Here is a 25,781-nt window from a genome sequence, read left to right as displayed (position 1 = left end):
TCACTAAGAAAGCCTTCATGTTCAAAGCTCCCTCTGATAATCTACCTTTAAATATTCCATCCTGATCGTCTTCGTTAAACAATGCCCCCTCTTCTTATTATAGGGTCAGTAGTACATGTTCATAACACCTCCAATGATTAGTTTTATAACTTAATGTTATCACTGACATTAATAATTAAAGATTACTTTACTATAATCTTTAAATGGATGATTCATTGTTATGCTCTGCTTAGAGTATAAGCTCCTGATTTTGTCTGATCTGTGTTTGATTATTATTATTATTTGTTTTGTTGTTTGTTTTTGTCACAATTGTGTTGTCTCATTATTTGTTTCGTTTTTTGTGAAACACTTTGTCTAATTGTGCGTGAATATGTATTATTGTCGTTGAGGCCCTCCTTGAAAACAAGATGGTGTATATCAAGGAGTTATTCCTAATAAAGAATTTCCAACTAATATTGTACTTTCCACTTTTATCACATTTATCAGACACCTTTAGTTAGTTACTTGTCGGATCATTTCAAACACAGTATATGCTTAGCTTTTAAAATATGATGCATAATAGATTAATGATAAACTTACTTTTGACCAACTACAACATATAATGCTGCTTACACAGTAATGCAAACATAATATAACCTAATAAGATAAAGACATTCTGCTGCATAATGTGTACTTTTACTTTAAATACCAAAGCTGGAATACTTCATCCACCACTGGCCTACTGTTTCAACTGATTCACTAATAAATACTACAAGCTAAAGGTGTCTCTGTGCATTCATTCCAAAAGTAAAAAACTAAAAGGTCAAACTAAGTGAGTTTCTTCATTTTCTTGAAGGTTAAACAGGAAAAAGTATCTCACACAAACTTAAAGTTCAATTTCACATATAAGCCCTGCTGTCTAGACCTGAAGAAAGAGTATATTATCATACTGAGAAAGGGTTGAAATGCAAACGGTCAACCTTTAGTTGGAGCAAGCTTTGTACAATTCCCAAATTTCAGAATTTCACAAAACGTTGAAATAAGCATGAACTCCTGTTAAATACATAAAGTGACATGTCCACCTGCCACCGCAGCTTACGGAGAAGCTTATTTTAGGCATCAATTACGTTACAGATCATATCAGTGCTTGTGTTCAGATCGTCTAATGAAGTGAAAAGAATCCCAATGCAGTCATGTGAATACAGTCCGGTGAACTGTGTTGATGAGACCAGCGGGCATCCTGCTCATGGCTCAATCGCTCAGTTTTAACTGTGGAGGTCAAGCATGAATGTCTCTCAAATCACTGAGACTTTATCATTATTTGATCACCACTAATGAGGAACTGAGTCATCCGGTTGTGTCTGTATGTCACACAATTCAACTTATGGTTTCAAATCATTCTTTTTGTATTTAAGTGTAAGTGTCAGAAATTCCATTTGAAATGAATAGAAAGTTATTATTGGCTCAGTTTCTACAAGGCTTCAGCACATTATCACCAAGCTGCTATTAGAATGCTGTTCTCTGCAGGTAGATACCAACATCAACTTCATTGGTTAAATTATGTTTATTTAAAAAATATATAGAAACAGGACCACTGGTGTAAACGTACAGCAACATGGAACAGTGTGGGTACTCACACTTCAATGCAACCCTGTTCACCTTCAATCCAAAGTGGAAAAAGAAAAAGCACACATCACAGCAGCACTTTACCCCAAACACATCATAACTGTACACACTGTATCAAACTGTGTTCAAAGGAATTATGACCCCAATAATGTTTTATCTATTGTGGCTGTGTTTTTTAATCAGTGAAGTTAAATAATGAAATAAAATAAAAGCAGTAGGCTTATGTACTTCTGTGTATAGTATGATGGGTACTGTAGTTGACCAAATATGTTAAGTACACCTCATTCTTCTTAAACATATTGTTTTCTGTTCTTAAATCTTCAGTCAATTCTTTGTAGCAGTACTTTGACAGCAGAAACTCAGCGTGTACTCATTTTTTAAAGTAAGACAAAATTAGAATTAAATGTGGGTGCCACCAAATAACTTCAGCAAGGTCTTGTCCTGCACTTTAAAACTAAACTGTGGGTCATTAGAAATGAGAATGCAATTACAACCTGTTACAGAAACATTCGTAAAAGGCAAGGCTTAATGGGTACAATTAGAAAACATGTTGATATCTGACATCAAACAGTCACTTATGGTTGAAAAATAATAATAATATTCAAAATCAACAAAAATAAAGTCTGGATTTATACCTCATTTTCATTTTGTTTTGTTTCCTTAACTATTATGAATACTAAAGACAAGTCCAGCATGTTAAATAAAAGTTACAGTGAATGTATTAAATGTTTTCTTTTTTGCATCCTGCCGCCACAATCTGCACCCTGGCAAAGTGACAGGTAATCAAACAACAAGTTATTAGTTTATTCATGTGACTTGAGAGTGGAACTCTAAACAAACCAAAAAGCAACAGACGAAGGTTTTCAACAACGTTTTAGACTGCAGTTACAGTTATTGCAGTTACACTTGTGAAATCACCAGTTCCTGTTCCAACAGGAAGGAACAAAGGGGACAAATATACACGCGACTCCTAAAATGATGGCCAAAACTAATTTGTTGGGACAAATAATTACATCAATATAATGCAAGACATTCTCCTACAATACTAAAGTGGCTTTCTTTGTTTTAACTCTTAAACTATTTTGCCTTGTTATTTGAGCTTTTTGCCAATATGCTTGTTTGACTTTTAAATGATGGCACATGCTCCAACTCCACGCACTTTGTTACACTGTTCGCTGTCTATAAAACTGAAAGTGGTTGGCAATGTGGTCAATACAGTATGAGGTTAATTCTTGTTGTTTTGGTGATGTATCCCCGATATTTGTCTAACAATGTGCCACCTGTATTACGTTAACATAGTATTGTGGAAAATGCTTTGTGATCGTTAATGCTTCCCAAGACTAGTTATGATGTTGGTCTGCATAACACGGTCATGAATTCCTTCAGTAGCTCCATTAAGTAGATGTCACATGTCACATGTCACTTGTCCATGCTCCTGACAGGCATCACAGCAGGACAAACTTCACAAATTGTCTGAAGACCCATCTTCCAGCTGCTCGTCCTGAAAGGGGTAGCTGAGTGCAGGAGGAAAGCCCTGACTCCGAGGCTGTTCGTCCAACAACACCAAATCCTCTACATCTTTCCCTTTGTACCTCCGTCTGCAGATCTTTACTGTTACTTTTCGCCCCTGAAAGACTTTTAGGGCCTCTTTGGAAGCCATGGCCTTGGCAGCGGACTCATCACGCCCGTATCCTGTCCCCATGTAAACAGTCTGACAGCGAATCTCACACACGTGCCCTTCCTTCTGTGTGCGACCTGCGGGGAGGCCAGTGATGTCCTTCAGTGGCACAAACACACAAGCAAGGGTCTCTTTACATGACTCTGCACAGCTGCGAAGTATTTCAAAATGGTCCAAGTTTGGACCAAAGCCCCCAGCGGACACCAACTTCCAGGCCACTGCTTTGTAGAGGCGGTTGAAGAAGGGCTGGTGCTCTGCTGGAGCCTGTGGAAGAGGTCCTGATTTCTGACTCACAGACCACGTAGATGTTCTGCCCGCGAGCTCATTAGGTCCGGATTTGGCTCTTTTCACACAGCTGTCAGCATCACCCTCTGCAAATGAGGACACAACAGGCAGGACAGTGATGACTGCACAAAGAAACCGAATTTAATGAGGGAACAGACTACAGTGTCAGGTGTGGGTGTGTTAAGAAAAAAACTTGTGTGTAGGTTATTACCTTGAAACCCTGCTGTAATAAAAGTAGCACTGAAACATGTTGGCGGTCCATAAAAAGATACAGAAAGTTTGTGGGGATGCACAAAGTCCTTTTCACTATTTCACTTATTCATAGCTTGCAAGTAGCCACATCACTTATTAAGGCTATTCAAGGTAAAACAATAATAATCTAAATCCACTTACCTAATGGATAAATTAACCAAAATAACAAAAAAAACACTTTACCTTAAGATAGCTTTTCATCTGAATGATTACATTTCTTATGCCTGAATGACAAAAAGGTGGCAACAAAATGTAGCCATCAATAATACAAAAAAGTTATTACTATGTACTATATGTTGTCATCCACTGTATAGACTTTTGTAATACTATGAGACATTAGGGATGGTTAATGGTTGATGGTGAATAAAACTATTACCGGTACTATATATTTTAAGCCAAATACAAAACATCATTAAAATGACAACACTTTGTGGATGACTATTTCTGCCTCTTGTTGGTGTTTGTTGAGAATTTGTTGAGACCCCTTTGGTGACTATAGTGATAGTGCTGGATTTCATTGTGTTGAAAGGTGCTTCTAAATATGTGTCCACCCACATATACATACACCATTATTGGTCACAAAGCTTACTATTATTGTCACTTCCCCTATTTATCTGTCACTTTCTATAAAGCTAAAATGATAAAATAATGACTTTAATCATCTGTCCACCTGTATGGTTCCTGGTTAATTCAAATGATCTCAGCCACATCATACTCTGTAGCTGTGAAAGTAAATACAGTAGTGTACTTTATTAAAAGAGTGCATTGCATTACCTGCTGTGGCACTCCGCTTTCCTCTTGCCAGGATTTCATCTTTAGTCGTTTTATAAACTGGGGCATCTGGGACAACTATCCCGTCACCCATCTCCTTGATCTTGTCCATTACAGCCTGTGGATAGCTGAGGAATGAAGGGAACAAAGACAAGTGGGCTCCTCATCTGTATGCCTTTATCTTTGCTTTCTGGAGTTTATCATTCTACTTTTATCAGTGTGTCTTACCTGCAGCCGAGGAACACGTGATTGGCCCAGACCATGGACAAAGAGAGCAGCCTGTCCAGACTGCTGCTGGGGACTCCGGGCTCCACTGTGGGGAAAGCCTCCATGTTTCTAAGTATAAACTCTCTCCGAGCAACCCACTGTTTGTTGCTCTCGCAATAGCTCCTGCAAGTGTCGACCCATTGGGCCAGCTGCGGGTTCTGGCCCAGGTACTCTGCAACGACGTCCTCTTCGCTCTTCTCCCCCGCCATCCCTGCAATAAAAAACACTTGCTCAATTATTTGCTGGCACCTAAGTTAGTACAGCTAGCTTGGACGAGGCTAACTAGTCTAACAAGTTGGATGAAGCTTACTAGACTAACAAGTTTGTAAAACACTTGATATATCTGTGTACCTATTAGTTATCGTTTTTAGACCGCACACAACTGGCGTTTTGTTTCAAACTTGCCAGGTAACGGTAGTAGCCTAATTAAGCTAACCAGTTAATGTTTTCCAGAGTGCCACTGACAAACTGACTTCAGCGACTACGCCAAACAGCTAACTTAGCCATGTAACAATAGCTCTATAAGAAGCCACGTTGATAATTACAACTTGCTATCAACCTTAATAATAATAGTGACGTGCTATCCATAGCTTGTGCAGCCTGTATGAAGTATTAATTGTTAACGAGTAACTACGACATACCAAGCTCTCGCCGTTGCAATGTGTTGCTAGCTAGCTACATGACCGAATGATGACGCAAGACTGACTACGCTGCTTTTTTTGAGGAAGCAACTACATTTCCCAGAAGCGTAGTGCTAGCTACAGGTGCTAACTTTCGTTAACTTTAGTTTACATAAAAACAACAACAACATAGGATGTTTTGCTATCGTCTCGTAGCATCATAAAAACGAATAATAGACACTTTTGAGAAATGTTCAAATGAAAGTAAACAATAAGCGAAAGTAACGGACGTACCTTAAGTGTACTGTTGGCTAGCAACCGGTCCCTGTCCCGTGATGCTTTGCGTTGTAACGTAGCCAACCTGCGACAGCTCGGGCGGCAGTTTGTTTTGGTGGCTGATGAGATGCTCAAGGTTTCATTTCAACATTAATCAATTAAAGGTGAATAACATGATTCACGAGCTGTTACTTGCGTTGAGTGGATACCCGGGGACGATATTCACATGGAACAAACGAACAGGTTTGCAGGTAAAACAAAAACACGGAAACGTGCAGCTCTCTGACGAAACGACTCGCTAGCTATAAAACGATGTGTACTTTTTAAAACATGGTAAATAAGGTTATTTATTTTGTTTTTTTAACAGACCTAACATATCAAATGTAGCGTTATTTTGTCTTTGCTGGCTGTGCAACTTTGTGCTAGAATAAGTTGGTTTAAGTGATATGTACAATAATATACAGACAATATATAAACAGTCCAAGGCTAAACATTGCACTCTTCATGTAAATCATGTATTTACCTCTCAACGTATCTTCTTCAAATATAGCAAGATATATCGCTATTTTTCTTATTCATGAGGACGAGGGCTATATGAAATAATAGTTTCAGTCAAGAAGTACATTCTATTATACTGTATACATGTAGAAGTTAAGATACATTGAGTTACAAGTGGCTTTTATAAAGTTCTTAAAGTGTCAAGCATATACATATATGATTACATACAGTATATATATATATATATATATATATATATATATATATATATATATATATATATATATATATATATATATATAAACTGTTAACACTCAATTCCATTCATTCCCCCTCTCCTCCTTTTCAGCTCTGTTTTGAAATAGCACTTTACCATTAACCTGTTTATATTTGTGGCATTGTGTACATTTGGTTTTTGCACCTAATTGATAATCTAATCTAGTTAATGTTTTATATTTTAGTTTATTGCACTATATATTCACACTCTTATTATTTACCTTGCATATATAAGCCATTTAGAGCCTCCAATTCACCGAACCTGCTTTCTTTGGACTTCTGGGAGAAAAGCGAAGCTGGGAGAACATGCAAACGTCACACAGAAAGTGATATAACAGTGCTGACCACTGCACTACCTTGACACACTGTTCACTAAAGCATCGTCAGCACTAAATAACTTGTTCAACTATTAAGTGAACTTTCTATACCATGACCTTAGGAGAGACACCACACCATAACAACACGCAAGGATGAGCTACAACCTAGCACAAATAGCTAATTTTGCTTATAAGGAACAAGACTGTTGATTTGTTGATTCACAGCAAGGTGGACCAATTGATTCATGCGCAAGCCTCATTTAAACTGTGGTGTAACACTGGGGTTAAACTTGACTAGTCTATTAGCAGAGGAAATAAAGTGTTTTGTTTTGTGCACCACAGTATCCTTTGTATATTTGAGGCAAACTGGGTTTTTTTCAAACATGAACCACTTTGTTCCACCCACAGGTGTCCCAGGACCTGCCCTTCCTTCACCCCAGTGAGACCAGTGTCCTCAACCGCCTCTCTAAACTGGGCTCAGATTACATACGCTTCACAGAGTTCATAGAACAACACACCGGCCATGTGCATCAACAAGTGAGTAAAGTCCCTCAATGCCATATCACAACATTTGAGATATTTAGCTTGTAAAAATGTTTTACTTCTAATTTGGCTATTTAGATTCAGTCAATGTAATAGAAAACGAATCCTATGGATATTTGGCTGAATCTTTAGCATTGTTTCAGGAAGGTATACATACATTCAGTCGGTTAAAGAGTACCTTAGCCTTCCCTATCTAAGACATGGTTTCTCTATTAATAAAATGGATACATCATGCTCCCTGGAATGGATTTTCTCAACATTTCTTTCTTCAGGAACATCACACAAACCAGCCCAACCAGACTGGACTTCATGGATTTTACTTGCGGGCCTTCTGCACAGGGCTGGACTCTATCCTGCAGCCGTACAGACAGGCCCTGCTCGACCTTGAACAGGAGGTAAAATTATGAAACGGCCAACAAGAATAAATGGTGACGCATGTGGCATGATGCTCATTTAACTTGTGTATGTGTTTCAGTTCCTTGGAGATCCACATCTGACAATATCTCATGTGAATTACAAGCTTGATCAGGTAAAGCATGAATTAAACTTCTAAAGAGATAATTTAACAAACAAAAATACTAAAGAGTGAAAAGTTTTTTCTCATTTACATATGTTCGTCTAACACTGTCATTTTTGTTTAAGTTCCAGTTGCTGTTTCCTTCTGTGATGGTGGTGGTAGAGTCTATAAGATCACAGAAGGTAAGGATTGTTATATAGAAGTATTTGACCAGGAAATGTAAGTTCAGAGCCCTTGTTACACATCATCTCCCCTTCTATCACCATAGATGCTGATAAAAACACAAGACGCATTTGAATCAAGAGTACTTTTTTAAAGTGGGAAGCTGCAATGACATGCCATGATGTGTCAGTTACTAATACGCAATTAATTATGTCATCTCGTCACGTCCTCTTGACTATTCGCATGGAGGTAGTCGAAGCGGAAGTGGAAGCTCAGAAATGTCTTAAAACTTGCTCAACAATTTGCAAATATAACTGTTGTTTTAGGTTGCAGATCATCTCTCGGTACATTTTAGCACTGTGGGGGCTTCTAGGAGAAGATGACTAGAAAACTAGATCTACTAATCTAGACAACTGACAAACACGTACTCCTTGTCTCGTGTGTGGTGCTTTAGATCCATGGCTGTCAAATCCTGGAGACGGTGTACAAGCACAGTTGTGGGGGGCTTCCTCCTGTACGCATGGCCTTAGAAAAGTAAGTCAGCTCACTTTGGAAAATACTTTGTTGGGGTGATACTATATACTATATGAGATACTATGCTATGACTTGAAATTGGCTATGAAATAAATACATGTATAGCATACTATACTGTGACTTTTTTTATGGCATTCTATACATTTTATTTTTATGCCGCACTATACTTCGACATACTGTACATTTACTTTTTATGACCTACTGTACTGTTAATGACCTAAGACTGACTTTTTATTATACTATGATTTTTCCCCTCCCATGTTTTGGCACACCATACTTTCACTTTTTTTATGACCTACTGCGATTTCTTTCTTTCATTTCATACTGTACTATGACATTTTATTGCATTTTTAAACTTTCTTGTCTATTGCATATTATACTATGTGTGAGTGATTATAGAGACGCCAATTAACCCTGTTTTTAAATAAATGTTTGGATGAATGATTTTAAATGATCATTTAGTGGGGAAGGGGTATTTGTAGTACTGCAGATGCTTTAACTTTATAACAAACCTGCAGTCTGGCAGTTCATGGCTTTTTGACACTTGATGGCACATGTTAGATATTTGTGCAGTGTGAAAATGACACACTGTTTTATCACTGTTATTAACTTCTTCCCTTTTTTTTTTTTTTTTACATAAGACATACATTACAGATGCAATGAATATTCAATTAGTAGAAATAAAGTGCAGAGAGTGGAAGGGTTGTGGGGTAGAACTGGACAAAGGTTTTTGTGTAAAAGAAAATACTGTGCACAATTGTATGGGTATGTTTGAGCTGCACTGTGCATTGTCTTATATCTAATACTAAAAAAAATGTTTTGTGTGTTGTTGTTTTATACATGCAGGATTCTTGCTGTGTGCCACGGTGTGATGTACAAGCAGCTCGCAGCTTGGATGCTCCACGGTTTGCTGCTGGACCAAAGCGAGGAGTTTTTTGTGAAGCAGGGGCCCAGTGCAGGAGGAGCTGCTGCCAACCAGGAGGAGGAGGAAGAGGACCTGGGGCTGGGAGGCTTGAGTGGGAAACAGCTCCGAGAACTACAGGACCTGGTGAGAACTACAGTCAGGCACGCTGACCAAGAGATCAGTACCTATTTTTAAACAGAGTTCTAATTGTGTGCTTCTGTGATGTGGTGCAGAGGCTGGTCGAGGAGGAGAACATGCTGGCTCCGTCTCTGCAGCAGTTCTCCCTGCGAACAGAGATGCTGCCTTCTTACATTCCCATCAGAGTGGCTGAGAAGATCCTCTTCGTTGGAGAGTCTGTTCAAATGTTTGAAAACCACAACCACAGCCCATCTAGAGCTGGTAGTCTTATTGTGCTGTGATCTAAGTGAAATCTTGCACTAGCATACTCACATTGTTGTCTTTATATCACGAAGAGAATACAGCTCCTTATTGTTTTGTTTATTTTAGGCTCCATACTAAAGCACCAGGAGGATTTATTTGCTGCCGAGCTGCACAGACTCAAACAGCAGCCTCTTTTCAGCCTGGTGGATTTTGAAAATGTGATTGATCGCATCAGAGGCACAGTGGCGGAGGTGAGCTCATCTACTACTGCCTTATTTGAATCTTTCAACAAAATGACATTCCAAGTAAGCTATCACGCTCAGAGTGACAAAATGAAGTACTCACAATCTCACTGACTTACAGCATCTCTGGACGTTGATGGTGGAGGAGTCAGATCTGCTTGAACAGCTCAAGGTTTGTGTTAATCACTCTCTGTTTTGGATCATAAATCAGAGCAAAACAATGTTGACGTTTGTATCTTCTTCCAGATTATTAAGGACTTCTACTTGCTGGGTCGTGGCGAGCTCTACCAGGTTTTTATTGACCTTGCGCAGCACATGCTGAAGACTCCTCCAACAGCCGTCACTGAGCACGGTAAATTTAAATATGCAAAGCTTACCTGACTTTAGATCTGTGAAGTCGTTCCCTCCCCAGGCTTTATTGTTCAGCAGTTGGTTTCATTTCACAGAATGCTTGTGTAGCTGTTGCTGCTCCAACAGTCCCACCTGCAACTACCTCAAACATGTGTAACAGCCTACTGATATTATCAGTTAAAATGTAAAAGTGTATCTATCCAACGTCCTCATGCTACATACTGGCAAATGTAAAATAATCTAATTAGTGCTTGTTTGGTCGGGTCAAAAGTACTTAAATTAGCAGCAGCATGGCTTCATTAGAGAGATTATATCTCCTCACTGGCCTGGGAACGCCTCGGGATCCCCCAGTTGGAGCTGGAGGATGTGGCCCGGAGAAGGGGAAGTTTGGGGTTCCTTACTGGAGCTGCTGCCCCCGCGACGCGACCCCGGATAAGTGGTAGACGATGGATGGATGGATGGATGGATGGATGGATGGATGGATGGATGGATGGATGGATGGATGGATGGATGGATGGATGGATGGATGGATGGATGGATGGATGGATGGATGGATGGATGGATGGATGGATGGATGGATGGATGGATGGATTCATTCATCTTGGTTTTGGAGTTTATAGTTTGTTAAAGGCCAACAATTGTTTTGTTGGGAAGAATAGAATTTCTGATATTATTTTACTGAGAGAATTAACATAGTTTCATAATTAGAAATATTGTTATGTCCTTGTATGCTGAACTCATATTGTGGCAATGCAACAAAAAAATAGTATTCACTTTAAAAAAAAAAACCACTTGTGTTGTGCAGCAGGTTAAACACTGTACTGTTTACTTTTGTTTGTTTATATCTTATACATGAACAAACAACAACCACTTTTTACTTTTAAAATGTTGCCGTTGTTCCCTCTTAAAGCGAGGCCTGTACAGAGGCCTAATGACCTGCTGTCATTGGGTGTTGGAACCAAAAGGACAATAAGTACACTAATGAAGTTCTGTTTCCTTCACAACATTTAGTGAAGGAAAATCTAATGAAACAAATTAAAAGAAAACTTTATCAATTTAAATTAGCTGGCAGATTCATACAGTAACTTTGCAGGCACTAAATCTCATATGAGATGCGTCCAAACCCAACTGTAATGAAGCGTGCAGCAACCGCTTGCTGGGTGAGTTTTAGACTGGGTATAATTACCTTTTTGATGCTTGGTTCTGATCCATGCCCACTCTTCATTATGGACTGTCACTGCATGAAATCAAATCAATAAACAAATAAACTAATGGCAAGAAACATCCATCACCATGATAGATGTCTATTCAGTCAGCTGTTTAGTTAGCCCACCACATACTATTTACTGTTAAACTGTTCATGTAGAACATCTGAAAAACAATCCGCATGGGCTGTAATATAAAGTATAAGTGATCCCTTCTATGTTTCTTTATAGCGGTGCTAGGAACGTGTAGCTACAGGTTCATGTGGAAGTGATGTAATGTTTGGAAAGTTTTTATGTTTCCTCTATTGAGAACTCCTTAACTACTTCTGGTGGCAGTTGTCATAAGAAGAACCGTATGTATTTTAATGCCATGTGCTTTCTGGTCCACAGATGTAAATGTGGCCTTTCAGCAGGCAGCTCATAAGGTGCTGCTGGACGACGACAACCTCCTGCCTCTGCTACACCTCACTGTAGACTACCAGGGCAAAGACAGCAAAGGTGACCAAAGCTTACTGTATATTGTTTATATATATTTTTTTATATATATATATATATTTATTTTTATATATATATATATTTTAAAAAAAATGTTGATGATAAAAAAGACGATGCTCTCCTTTATTTGGTGTTTAGCGCCATCCAGTGGTGTTATGATCCAACCGTTACAAAATGAAGAGCAGTAAGTCAGCACAAGACGATCGAGAGACATTTACAATGTTGATCATTGTTTAACTAATTTATTAAGCATAAATGCAGCACATTCTCTTTTTGTGGCTTCTCAAACTTGAGCTTTTTCTTTTTTTCATAATTAATGTATAAATATTTTGTTTGCTTTATCATTTTTGACTGTTGGTAGGCGAAACACACAACTTGGGCTCAGGGAATCTGATGGGCATTTTATTTATTTGTTTTAATCTTTGAATCAGTTACTTTAGTCATTTTCTGATTAATCGATAATAGTAATAATCCTTATTTGTAGCCCCATTTCTAACATAACACACACTTTGTTGCAGCTCATGTGGCTCAAGGGAGATCAGTTTGTATTAAAACAAATGCTTCAGATCAGTCGTCATTCAGAATCAAGCTAAAGCCTTCAGGTGGTGAATCCTCCTTACACTCACTGGAAGATGATGATCAGTTTCATTTGCTGTTCAGTGAGGATCAATGAGTTCTCATTCCCCTGATCTCTTTAATTACTTAATGATTATTGTACCTGTTTCCTCAGAGGCGACTGGCCCCAGAGATGGAGCCACTCCTCCTCAAGACACGTCCCCTCGTGAGGTCCCTCCCACTGGATGGGCGGCTCTCGGTCTCACCTACAAGGTCCAGTGGCCGCTGCACATCCTCTTCACTCCTGCTATCTTGGAGAAGTGTGTACTCATTTGGCTCCCTATTGTAGCATTTGTTAATTTTGTCTATTTTGAGTACAGCCGGTAAACATCTTCATGTCCTGTTCGGTGCTCTTCTGTGTTTAGGTACAACGTTGTGTTCAGGTACCTGCTGAGTGTGCGGCGGGTGCAGTCGCAGCTGCAGCACTGCTGGGCTCTACAGATGCAGAGGAAACATCTCAAGTCCAGCCAGACGGTCGCCGTTAAGTGGAGACTACGCAACCACATGGCGTTCTTGATCGATAACCTGCAGTACTACTTGCAGGTAATATTTCAGTGAAAGAGGCCCCAGGGCCCAGAATTGATCAACCACAGTCTAACGTGATGGTTGTTTGTAAGAACCACGGTTCTAGTGTTATTGGACGACTCGAACAATGTGACGAAGACGATCATTGAAACTGCTTCTTTGTCCTTCTTTTCATTGACATATTTTTAGACTAATGGCCTACATCCACTTATGGCTGAATTTGGGTTAGAAATCAGGCTTGTACAGTTTCACAATTCCTGAAATGTATAAATCTCATGCAGAGTGCTTTTTTTGTTTTATGCATCTGGCCGCAGACATGGCTTTACTTCACATGCAGCATGTGAACCCGTACGATTGAAGCAATTTTGCAAGTTGTGTTTCGTGTTGTTTTGTCTCCAGGTGGACGTGCTGGAGTCTCAGTTCTCTCAGCTGCTTCAGCTCATCAACTCCACCAGAGACTTTGAGAGCATCAGACTGGCCCACGACCACTTCCTCAGTAACCTGCTCGCCCAGTCCTTCATCCTCCTGAAGCCGGTATGAATCACTGAGATAAATTATGTTGGAACTTAACTCGCTGCCTAAATTGATACATTTTCAGACTGAGACCGTTTGAATTATCTTAATAAATGCTCCTTCCCTCAGGTATTCCACTGTCTGAACGAGATCCTGGAGCTCTGTCAAACCTTCTGCTCACTGGTCGGTCAGAGTGTGGCGTCACTGGACGAGAGGGCAACTGCTCAGCTGGATATCCTGGTCAAGGTAGGTTTGCTTATTTCCTTATATGTCTAATGTTTGAACATGTAAAGATATATCTTGTAACACTGACACGTTCTAATTTCAGGGCTTTAGACGCCAGTCCTCTTTGCTGTTTAAAATCCTTTCGAGCGTGAGGAACCATCAGATAAACTCTGATCTGGCTCAGCTGTTACTGAGACTGGACTACAACAAATACTACACCCAGGCTGGAGGCACTCTGGGCAGGTAGGACACACAATAGCACCATTATCTTTTCAGTTTAAAAATTCATTTAGTAAATGTCCAGGAGCAGAAAATTAAACATACCCGACTCTCTTGAGACAGTTATTTGAATTAATCCAATTATTTTTAAATGTCTTTCTTTTCAGTGTTTAAGAAGAGCACAACGGATTAAGATCTGGAGATGTGCCCATCTTCGATAGACGCTCACACTGCACAGAAGAAACTCGTTAAAAAGGATGAGCTCACCCAAATTATACAATCGTATTTCCTCCCTCACCTGTTGAGGTATCCAGCCATGCAGATAGTTTATCAGATATGTGCCTCTGAAACTTCTGCCAGCACCTCAACACAACAGGTGGATGGTTATTGTTCACGCGCAGCACTGAAAAATGACATTTCAAAACACAACTTCACTATTATTGAATTATTGACTATTTCTTTAGTAAAAAGTAGTTCCAGTGACTGTTCAGTGAATTATGTGGAAACACAATAACCTCACAAGCCTAGTGTGATTGAGACTTACAAACTGAACCATGCTTAAGAACTGTTTATTTAAATTAAGGAATATTTTAGGATATCTGCTTAGTAAACTAATAAGTCTCCTGGCTGTAGCTTCATATTTAGCGTACAAACACGAGTGCTATTGATGCTCCCATCTAACTCTCGGCAAGAAAGTGAAAAAGAACATTTCCCAAAACGTTGTACACGTTTTCATGGTAAATAACAAGTTCATAATTACTTAAAGATAACCCTGGCATACCTCAAGACAAGCTGCTGTTGAATTTGTGAATGCCATTTTTGAATGCTGTGAACTTTACAAAAAACCTCCATTGACTTCCACTTTATAGGTCGGAAGGAGCTCTCTCAGAGAAATGTCAACAACATCTTAGCACATACACCTGACATTATCTGAAATGAAGTGTGAAATGTTCTGGTCTGGGAGATAAAGCTCATTGTCCTTGTATAAACTGTAAATATTGAAAACCATGTTGCATTTTCTGGAGAGAAAATAAACTTAAATCAATTAAAATGAAACGGAACAAGGTCACAATTTATTATCCCATTAAAAACAGACATGATAAAGTTATATACAGCAGAGGCATGCAACAGTACTAATGCTGAACATTTAACATGGTCGAAGGCATTTTAACATGTGGAGTCAGATTATGATGATGATGAGGAGGAGTAGTCATGGCGATACTGAGGCTTGCTATGGAAACCCAGGCGCTCCCCACGGATGACACTCTGGATAAGCCACTCAGGAGACACAAGCGGGACTTCCTGTGATGTCACATTTTTCTCCACCAATGGCGGACAGGCACCGTCTGTCACCACGACATCATACTTGCCAGCAGGAATGTCTGCAAATGGAGGGAAGAACAAACTCAGTAACAAAGTCCCAGCACAAAGGTTTGACTGCACATTATTTGGGCATCATGTTGTGTCCGTACCTGAGCCGTCATTTTCTGGCTGGAACTGCTGGACAGAAGAACCTCCACCCATGGTGATCAGCTGTGCCCAAAGCTCCACCGGCTTCTCAAACACGAGAAGGACCCGCAGAGTCTTGAACGGGCTGCAGCGTGAATGCCTGATTGGAGAGAAAAGAGTTTCTAAGTCTAGTTGGCTTTTACTGAGCACCTCCATAACCTTCAATAACTAATAAATAATTAGAGGGGCGGTTTCTCCTCTTGAATCACTTCTGAGATTTTCTTTATGCCTCAACGCCAGCAACAGCTGTGGCCGAAGGCTTTATGTTTTCAGGTTGTCCCATTCTTGTGAATGCAATATCTCAGGAACGCCTTGTGGTAATTCCTTAACATTTGGCACAAACATCCACTTGGACTCGAGGATGAACTGATTAGAATTTGGTGGTCTCAAGGTTATAGTTTACTTGAAACAGAGTATTTTTACACTGTGATATTGCTTCTTTTACTCAAAAGATGTGTAATTCTGAGCGACCTGCTCCAAAGAAATAGGGGGCAGCATTTCACCTCTACTGCTGGGTCCATATAATCTAAATGCAATCATTAAACCATCAGTTATTAAAAAAGCCAACTACAGTATGTTAACCTGTTTAAAATGTATATTATTTATTGTGATCTACAGCTACATCTCTCCGTTATAGTGTTGATATATTCATTAACACTATGTTCTGTACGGTCCGTGTAACGTTATGTTTTAATAGTTTGTATGTTAACTTGGGTCCGCGCGTCAGACGAGGAAACGACTCATGTTTTTGTTTCGTACTCCGCGCCCACATAGGACTGCCTCCCTGGAGGGGAGCTTCCAGCAGCTATATATATCTATATCCCAGCTCCGGGAGTCACAGCGGGCTGATGGAGCGCTGGGTCTAAACTGTAACAACAGCAACAGAAAGTTTGCCAATCCGGCGGGGAGTCGGCCAAAGTCAAGCTATCTGTCTGGAAATCTGTCTGTCTCCCAGCCGCAACACACTCTACTACCGACAGTGAGGATCAAGAAACTATAACAAACTATTAAAACGTGCAGGGATCATAGATGTAATGTTGACATGCTAGAGTCAGGCAGCTGTGCTTCTTCCTCTGCACAGAGTGCAGACTGGTTTCAGTAGATATCTCTGCAACACAAGATGTCTTTGACAAAACGTCAACACTGTTACCTCGTCACTCTGTTAGTTCATTGTTTTAATGTTTTCTGGCATATCTGACATATTGAACCTTTAAGTAAAAGATCTGAATACTTATTCCACCATTACTATACAGTGCATTGCTTTTCTTTTTTTCAGTGACCGAATTGAAAACGTATATTTTACTAGCCTCGCCACATAAATAAATAACAAACGAGGAAGGTCAAGTCTTGCTAACATCTTGTTTTGGACTAAGAAATGAAGTTGTGGTTAACTGGTAATAATAATGTAATGACTGTAACAGACAGACCTTCAAACCTCCAGGTTTTTCATTTTTATCTGATTTATCGTTCAGAAAAAACAAGTTCTCTCCGATTTGAATGCTAACACAACTCTAGATACTTTCTAGTAAATCCATCCAGTGAAAAGCAAAATAATGAGGTTCATCTCACCATTCTACTACAGCCTCATCTGGCCCCTCCCCGGCAGGCAGCAGGTAGTTCCTGTAGTTGAGCAGCTTGTTCTCTTTGCAGCAGTCTCGCACCCAGACGTGTGACACACACGGCACACCGCTGGCCAAACACAGCAAGTATTTCCTTGTACGACAGTGCTGGTCTGAAATGAGCAGGCTCTGGTAAGCTGCCTTACACTGGAGAGGGAGCCGAAAGAGAAACATGGAGGAGTGTTGTACTTTAGCTTGAGCTGTGCTTTTACATATTTATCACCACAAATAAGTACATCAAAATATGAACACACAAGAACACATCTTAAACAATAAAAAGAATATAAATGCTAAGATGACAACTACTGAACAATATCAGACACTATTGTTTATTTGAGGGCAAAATCTGATGAATTTGAAGTTTCAAATTCAACAATATGTAGCAAATGAATAATTCAGGGCTATAAAACACTGGAGGCATTACTTCAAACAGGTTTTAAGCCATTATTCCTCACTTTCTTTACTCACAAAAAGTTTTATAGTTGTGTTTCTTACTTGTTCTTCATTGAAGTCTGGCAGGACAAAGCCTCCACCCGCCTGCAGCTGGGACTCTGTGTAAGCTTTGTTATACGGAGCTGACTGCACGTAATCTGTTGGGGGGGGAAAAAGATCATTATTGATCCTACAATCAGTACAGGAAGGGAAGCTACAGCTGATTGAGCACACTGCAGTTAATGTGCATGATGATCCTCATTGTGGCGTCGTCTGCCTCACCATCCTCGTCATCGCTGGCGTGCTTGTTGGTCAGCCGGTCGATCTCTGACGAGGCCGTCAGCATGAAGGCAAAGCCCATAAAGAGAGTCGTGTTCTGGGGCAGCGGGCCGTGAGTCTCCGCAACATCACAAGACGGAGCGGGGAGATCTGTGCCGCTGCCAGAGGTGTTACACACTCCGACACGCTGAGCTGGAGAGAAAAATACACACGTGTTAAAGTAGAAAAGAAAGGAAACAAAACAGTGGGTAAAATGGAAGTTGGGACTTTAAAAAGTATTATTATTTAAAAACATTCTCCCTTACCTCTAGTAATATCTGGCCCTGCTTTTTGTTTCAAGTGCTCATGTTTTCAGATCTGACATTTCTGATAGGAACTGGAAAAAGATGTTGCTGTTGCTGAAGATCGGGGCAAAGGTTGGCAACACTTACCTGCGTCACTACATAACACTAAGAGGTAAAACAGAAGATGTTTTCTGTAATTTGGCTTAACTGACCTTTTGAGCATCACATATATTATATACTGGCTGTAATGAAATGACTCAAAGCAAATACACCCGTGACTCATCACAAACACACTTTATCTTCCCTCCATCCGTGGCCCAACACCATGGTAATACTGGTGCACGTTATTAATTACCAAGTCAGCAGCAGCCAGCAGACAGCAGCAGAGGATGGACACGGACTGTCCTAAATGTCTCAGCTATGCTCAGTACAAAAATCACACATTACTGACTCCACATCACACAAGCAGAACATCGGAGGTCATGATGATCAATGATCACTTCATCGAGTCGGTCGTAACTTTCTTGTGAGTTTGTGTCGATGGAAAAACTGATTTAAAAAATGCCACATGCTCAAAGTACCGTTGAGTACAATGTAAAAATAAAAGAAGCTTAAAAATCATTTGTTCAAATGTTTTTCCTTAAAAAACAATTAAAATGTGTTCGTACACCTGCGCAGTGAATAAAGACACTGAGGACTAATTAAAACCTTTGACTAGAATAATAAATGATGTTTAAAATCCAAAACTGAAGTATGCATCTGAATAAAAACTCAAAGCCTAAGAAAGACCCTGCACTCCGTATGTTAAAGAACATAAGGAATTCCCCCCCCCCTCTGTTCAGATCATGGTTGTGGTGAGTGGGCCCCCGTACCGGCTCTGGCGCCCGGGCCCCTGCGGCCTCTCTTGGCCGTAGTCCTGCCCTCCTCGGAGGTCATCAGCTTTCTCTTGCCGGAGGTGCCGGGGGTTCGGGGGCTGTTGGAAGAGCTGCGGTTGGGTGTGTTCTGATCCTCGGGGGCTCCTCTGCGCCTCCTCTTCCCCTCCACCAGGTTATCTAAGGAGCATATTAACAACACTTTTGATTTAGGATCCAGGCGTATAACAGAGCACTTACTTTACTTCCAGTTTTTATTTATTTTGCTTAACATTGTTCTCAACAAGTCAATTGCTGAGATTTGGAAACGGGTCAAGAAACGCATAAAAAACACAGTCAGTGTCCAGCTGCGGTGGTCTTACCGAGGCTGATGTCGGAGGCCTTGGTCAGCGGCGTGGAGGGCTCGTAGGGCCCGAGGCTGTGCTGCTCCCTCAGCTTGTTTCCCTGCTCCAGAGACAGGATGACGGCGGTCCTGTTGTGCCACTGCCTCTGGCCGTCCTTCTCCACACTGTAGAACATCTCCTGCCCTTCTGTTTTATGGCCCCTCACAACACCTGCACAAGAGACGGAAGATTATCAGTACTGTGGGTTTGAAACTTAATGCAAACATTTAGTTTTTGATATAAATCTTTTAATAAAAATGACTTTATAGACGGCAGAGAAACTGAATATGATGTCGGAGTGGTTTGATGAGTGTGAAACTTCTTTGCTATGTGAAAACTTGTCAGTATTGTGAACAATAGAAAGGTATTGAGCTACCGGGTGAACTACCCCTAAAACCACACGTCACTAGTCCCACACAGAGACAGTCGATGGTTCAATTAAGAAAACATTATTTAATAGAGACAGAAAAACCTGATGAGAAAGTCTGTTTGTGGCTCCGATGATTTAAAATACCTGAAAAATAAAAGGTGGAAGTTAATTACGTTTCAAAATGACTCACCTATGCTGAAGTACTCGTCCTCCAGCAGAGCGGTGACCTCCGTCTCCAGGGGGATGGGATCACACAGCAGGATGTCCTTCCCCGCCACCTCACACTCGTAGCCGTCATCAAACCGTAGGCGGAAATTCCCCTCACCGGCGTCTTTGATGATGCAACCTGAGTAAAAGTAGCCGTTGGACGACCACTTGGCCACCACCCGCAGGCCGATGAAGCTGCTTCCGGTCGAGTTCGTCGCCTCCGGCGATGACCTGAGGGAGTCGGAGCGGCTGTGGAGCTCGGCATCTGTGGGGCTGACGGGGAGGCGTGGGGGGAGCATGCGGGTGTAGGGCTCGTCCTCTGAGGAGGAGTGTGGCTGGCCGTGAGCACCGAGCCGCTGCAGTGAGCCAACACCACGTCCCCTTAGAGAGCGAAACAGAGTCTGTTCAGTCAGCAGAACAGTGCCATTTAAAGGGTTCCTGTTCTAACCATTCACTTTTTCCTCAACGTCGATCCGTATACAGTAAATTTAAAGACACATTTGGCAAAATTGGTTTTATCTGAGGAAATGCATAACTGGAATGGGTCTTGATTGCTGCCTTTGGTACATAATTGCTTAAGAGAAGCCGGTGAGTTTGTAGCATCTGGACTGGAAAGCCTCCACTCAGAAGGTCAGTGCATTGTTAAGCATTCATTATCTTAACAATGTGCAATTAATAACTTATTTTAAAAAACTATTTTCATCTTTATCTGTCATGTAAAAATAATATTCTATAATAATAAAATATATATATATACATATACATACATACATACATATATTATACACATATATATATTATACACATATATATATTATACACATATATATATTATACACGTATATATTCAAGTCATTTATTAAGAAAATCTTTCTCTTGTTTAAGCTTCTTAAATGTGAAGATTTTGACGTTATAAACAAATCTGACGTCACCTTGGGCTCTGGATTGTGACGGATCACTTTCACTGGTTTATGACATTTACAAGAAAGAAATGAGTACATGATCTTATTTTCAATCAATCGACAAAAGAATCACAAATTAATCATTAGTTGCAGCTCTGAGTGAGAAGATTAGTGAAAAGAGGAAAATAAAGTGCTAGTAGAGATAGTGTGGGTTTGAGAAGTCTGCCGGTTGTTCTGCTGCTGGGCGAGCCACAGTGAGGACTCACCTGGACATTGAGGAGCGGGATGGGGGTCGGCCCCTTCTAGCCCTTCCTCTGGGGGACAGCGGGATGAAGCCTCTGTTCATTGTGACCACTGACCCTGCCCGTTGACCCCGGTGACCCCTCTGTTGCTGCCTGCCTCCCCTCCTGGGACTGCAGACACACAGAGGGGACGAATGGAGCCGGTCAGGTTGCACAGGCACTGATCTGGGGCTACTCTTAAAATCACAAACGCCCCATTGAACGATGGGTGTTTGGTGACCCCAGATTCATGCCTGTAAGCAACTTGTACCTGAAGCAGGCAGAGGTCAGAGAATCACTGAGAAATTAGGGTGTTAGAAAGTCAAAGAGGGTGAAGGGGTGACACAGGGATCAGCATGCAGCTAGTATAGAGAGTATAAAGCAGAAAGACTGTATTGACAGGACTGAAGAGAAATAGTGAGAATTTGATTGGCAGTGTGGAGGTGGAGGCAGTACCTGAAGTACCCTCGACTGGGCGGCATGATGAAGTCCGGCCGGGTGAAGCCGCTGCTGCTGGTTCCTCCGGAGCTGTGCTGCAGGCTGGAGGTCTTTGACGACAGAGAGCTTATGTCACCAAGGTCACCAGAGGTCATAGAGCTGCTGCCTGTGCGGCACGGGGAGATGTCGCCGTCCAACACCTGGCAGTCCACCACTGGCTCCTCGTTCTCCTGGTAACATAAAAAACAAAGGAGTCACACATTTTAAAGTCAAAAAGATGTTTAAGTTAAGTTTAAGTTAGTACTTGTTATCAAACATAATCATTCATTTGGAGTGTTTGTGTCCAATATGTTCTTTTAGCTCAGTTTCTTTCTCTGTAGCTGCTAAATGCTCCACTATGTTCACTAGCTAGTCTCTAACCTACAGTGTACAGGGTCTACAGTGGGCTTTGATAGCATTTTCTCTTAGAACGACACTATGAGAGTGAACAGTAAAGTTGCAACAGCGAGCTGAAACTCACTTTAAAGCTCCTTAAAGAAAGCACTGAACCAGCCCTTAAAGACATATTGAAAATCTACAGCTGAGGATTAATAACTCTTCCAGTCAAAGAAATTAGAACTCTGTTGGTTACCTCTGTGACTTTGCGGTCCACCTCTTTGCCGTCCTCATAATACACGTCTGTGATGATCCGTGTGACGGTGGTCCGCACTTCCTGGATGGTGCGCACGTGTCTGCGGTGGGCGGGAGCCGCGGTTCTTCTAAAGGACGGAGACTTCTGGTTCACCCTTTAGGACACAAATACAAAAGGTCAACGGGACGATATTCGCAGCCTGAGCAGAGTTTTCCTTCTTCATAAACACCTGAATCTCCCTACCCTGCCAGCTGGGGAGCGCAGCCCCGGTGCATCGAAGCTGGTCTGCTGGGAGACTGTTCGCTGACGGAGCTGAGACACACAGGACAGAGCGATCAACACCACCGTGACATGTCTTCAGACTGCACCTCGACATCTTATGCTAGCACTTACTTAGGTTTCATTAGAAAGAAAAACATAGGCACTTTTATTTAAGGTCTTTTTAATGCTGAACTCAGAAGACATGAGAATATATTCAAAACTCAAATTCAACCAAACATATTTAGGGCTTTGAGACTTTTAACTCAAATTAAATAATAAAACATTTTAATGTGTTTAAAGAGCTGCAGAAGAAATACTGAACTAAAATCATTATGAGATGAGCAACATGACAAAGCTCAATATAAAATGTCCCTGCAATATAAATTAAATGTAAACTTCACTTATTGAATTTTAGCTCTAGCTGTTATTTTATTTGTTCAACTCTTTCCCAAAGTCGGGACAGTAAAACGTTTGCTACATGGCATATTAAAACATGACACATTCTACATTTGCATTAATAATCCTGTGTGCACAATAAGTGACTGACCTTATTGGACGGACTGGAGGTGATGGTGTTGTCGAAGGGAACCCTCTGTCGGGCATCTTTCCTGTTCGGGGTGGGCGGCTCTGGAGCTTGAGGCGGTTCTCGTCTATCCTCAGACCGCATGTCGGAGCCGGAAAGATCCTTGTGAGTCTCCTGCGTTGCTGCCAACACTTCCTTTTGCGAAGGCTCTGATTGGCTGTTAGGGAGGCTGTTGCATCCCAGCGAGGACGCCGGGGAGCCTCTCTGCGGTGAGGCGAACAGCTCCCCTCTGTAAAGATATTGAAAGGTACAAATGTGATGCTGTGGGACATCTGGCAGACAGCCAACAAAGATATTGTGCCAATATTACAATCCACTTAAATTCAACACCAAGAGCCATGTAACAGAAATCAAAACATTTACATTAGATAACAATATTTTCTCTGGCACCATCATCAGGCCAAACCCTACTATATAACAAAACTACCTAAATAAATTGTGAGGCTATAGACGTGAAGTCTTGTCAGCCGCACAATTCATCTCTAAACTGTTTACTGCACGAAAGTGGATAAAAGACTCAGAAGACATTTTGAGAAACAACTTCACTGTCAAAGCGGGAGGACAAAACTACACCGCTCCTCGTGCCCCAAGGGAATAAGCAAAAAATAACCAACCCACCTCCAGAAGTAGGTCACACACCCACCCACACACACACACACACACACACACACACACACACACACACACACACACACACACACAGAAAAAGCTATTCGTACTTCTTCCCCAGGTCAAAGGTACATGTGAAGCTTAGTGTTGTGTTGTTGGCAACAGAGAATTGTTAATTCTATTCTATCTAGATTGCAGCGCTAACAAAAGTGGAACAATGCTGTTGTGAGCCCTTCTTGTCTGATACAACATTTGGCTTAAATGTGGAGACAAAGTCTAACATTTCTACTCCGCCACGGGCCGTGCTAAAAAGCACTATTCAAATGAAAACAATGCAAAGGGGCTGGAATGAAAGTGCTTTCATTCACAGGTCATAATTTCATCCAGTTTTCTACAGGTTCATTTTTGCCATCACAATTAAAGAATCCCAGAAGATGCACTCCTGTAGTGAGTGTGTTTACCTGACAGGTGTGGTGTTGCCTCCACCCTGGCTCTCCTCCCTTGCCTCCTGCTGTCTGTGCACCTGCCGGACACGACTGAACACTGACGGGCTGCAGGGACATTAAACATCAGTGTTTTTACAACCAGCACACAAAGCATCTTGCAAAGCTGTTAAATAAGCCGCTGATGGAGCAGTGAACTCATAGGCCAGGGGTAAAAAATCTGGGTTAGTGAACTGCAGCTAACAGGGACACAGATGTGCTCCACCAAAGAGAAGTTCAAATGTATATAAAGGCTTTTTTATATAAAAAACGAAGAGCTGATCAGGTGTTTGAGGATGAAGAATAGCTTTTAGTCAGGACAATGTAAAAGTGAGTCTCCACAGCACTAAAATGCACTCATAAATAGAAGTAAATAGGGCTAGGTGAGCTGTCACATGATCTGTGAGCAGCAGCAGTGTAATCGTTTACCACCAGGACATACATACATCGCCAAATCACATGTCTAAGATACAAATTGGGTTAAGAATTTTGAAGTAGAATAGCTTTTAAATTAGGAGTGTAACTGAAACAAACTTGTACGGTTTGGTGTCGCTGCCTGTTACCAGGCGGAGCTCTCTGAATGGCTGCTAATGAACCTGAGATTGCAGTTTAACAAAGCATCTTGTCCAGGAGGAGGCAGTGTTCGCCAACACATCAAAAGCTGTGCTGCTACTTGCCTTGGTCAGGGACAATGTGACGCACTGTATGTTATATTTGTCAGCCGCGACAGCAACGCTGGTTTTGTTTTCACCTTTGAGTCTGTGTGTGTGTGTCATCATGTCAAAATGTGCTGCTGGAGACTCCTACTGAAGCGGGTACTACCACAGAACAGGTTTTGAGTACTTAGTAGTTTCACCACAGTAGCATCACAACCGTACAAGATGCAGTCAGGAAACTTTACAGGCGTGTCATTGACATCAAAATAAAGACTGAGTCTGAAGAGGTCTGTGGTCCGAGCCAGGGCGCTAGAAGTCTGGGGTAGGAAGAGAGGAAAGGGCCATTGTCCACCTCACTTTACGCCCCTCGCCCAATTTGCCCAATTCGTAATTCTATAAAGTCCTTTCTTTCTGATTAACCCAACCAGTGGCATCTCTGAGCTGGAACTCATCAGTCAACATACAACACAACTGATACATCTGTCATCAAATCAAATTGACTGATAATATCCGTCATGCTGATATATGACTTGGGCTCTAATAGATTTATGAATGAAAACATTGCCTTCCACCACTACAACAGGTGCACTTCTCATTTGTGGACCTTACATTATTGTCATGAATATTTGTGCTGCATCAGCTTGCAGCACAAAGATATTTGTAAGCATCTGGGGCCACTGTGTGTGAACACAGCAGATGCTGAAGAA

At 41.2% G+C, this 25,781-nt stretch overlaps 3 protein-coding genes across 5 annotated transcripts in view; 1 reads left to right on the top strand and 2 right to left on the bottom strand.

Annotated features, from left to right (window-relative positions):
• Positions 1-1,524: 1,524 nt before the first annotated feature.
• Positions 1,525-5,866, bottom strand: cdkn2aip (CDKN2A interacting protein). Of its 3 annotated transcripts, none has more exons than XM_029454620.1 (4): positions 5,773-5,866; positions 4,820-5,069; positions 4,595-4,719; positions 1,525-3,654 (listed from the first exon to the last, which is right to left on the bottom strand). In XM_029454620.1, exons 2-4 carry the CDS (start codon positions 5,065-5,067, stop codon positions 3,068-3,070), a joined length of 960 nt encoding a protein of 319 aa, XP_029310480.1. In that variant the 5' UTR covers positions 5,068-5,069; positions 5,773-5,866; the 3' UTR covers positions 1,525-3,067. The 3 variants fall into 3 exon arrangements, with proteins under 3 accessions (XP_029310480.1, XP_029310461.1, XP_029310470.1); XM_029454601.1 differs by lacking the exon at positions 5,773-5,866 and adding an exon at positions 5,500-5,580; XM_029454610.1 differs by lacking the exon at positions 5,773-5,866 and adding an exon at positions 5,210-5,483.
• On the top strand, positions 5,765-15,332 carry tubgcp4 (tubulin gamma complex component 4). Its single transcript, XM_029454587.1, has 18 exons — positions 5,765-6,005; positions 7,254-7,382; positions 7,661-7,783; positions 7,864-7,917; positions 8,031-8,087; positions 8,522-8,601; positions 9,448-9,649; positions 9,739-9,904; positions 10,013-10,137; positions 10,250-10,300; positions 10,375-10,480; positions 12,075-12,182; positions 12,910-13,054; positions 13,160-13,337; positions 13,719-13,853; positions 13,962-14,078; positions 14,161-14,300; positions 14,444-15,332. The coding sequence occupies exons 1-18, from the start codon at positions 5,877-5,879 to the stop codon at positions 14,448-14,450; spliced, it is 2,052 nt and encodes a 683-aa protein (XP_029310447.1). The 5' UTR covers positions 5,765-5,876; the 3' UTR covers positions 14,451-15,332.
• Positions 15,322-25,781, bottom strand: part of tp53bp1 (tumor protein p53 binding protein, 1) — a 23,081-nt gene continuing 12,621 nt past the window's right edge. Inside the window, 15 exon segments of the mRNA XM_029454574.1 lie at positions 15,322-15,658; positions 15,749-15,885; positions 17,355-17,551; positions 17,900-17,994; positions 18,119-18,307; positions 19,272-19,451; positions 19,634-19,825; positions 20,215-20,612; positions 21,400-21,546; positions 21,871-22,082; positions 22,484-22,624; positions 22,626-22,637; positions 22,727-22,795; positions 23,292-23,556; positions 24,398-24,487. Coding sequence (XP_029310434.1) covers positions 15,462-15,658; positions 15,749-15,885; positions 17,355-17,551; positions 17,900-17,994; positions 18,119-18,307; positions 19,272-19,451; positions 19,634-19,825; positions 20,215-20,612; positions 21,400-21,546; positions 21,871-22,082; positions 22,484-22,624; positions 22,626-22,637; positions 22,727-22,795; positions 23,292-23,556; positions 24,398-24,487 — 2,521 coding nt within the window. The 3' untranslated portion in view covers positions 15,322-15,461.

The sequence above is a fragment of the Cottoperca gobio genome, chromosome 3 (assembly GCF_900634415.1).
Source record: "Cottoperca gobio chromosome 3, fCotGob3.1, whole genome shotgun sequence".
NCBI lineage: Eukaryota > Metazoa > Chordata > Actinopteri > Perciformes > Bovichtidae > Cottoperca > Cottoperca gobio.
The sequence above is the reverse complement of the archived record's forward strand: the minus strand, read 5'-3'. Positions and strand labels throughout refer to the sequence as shown.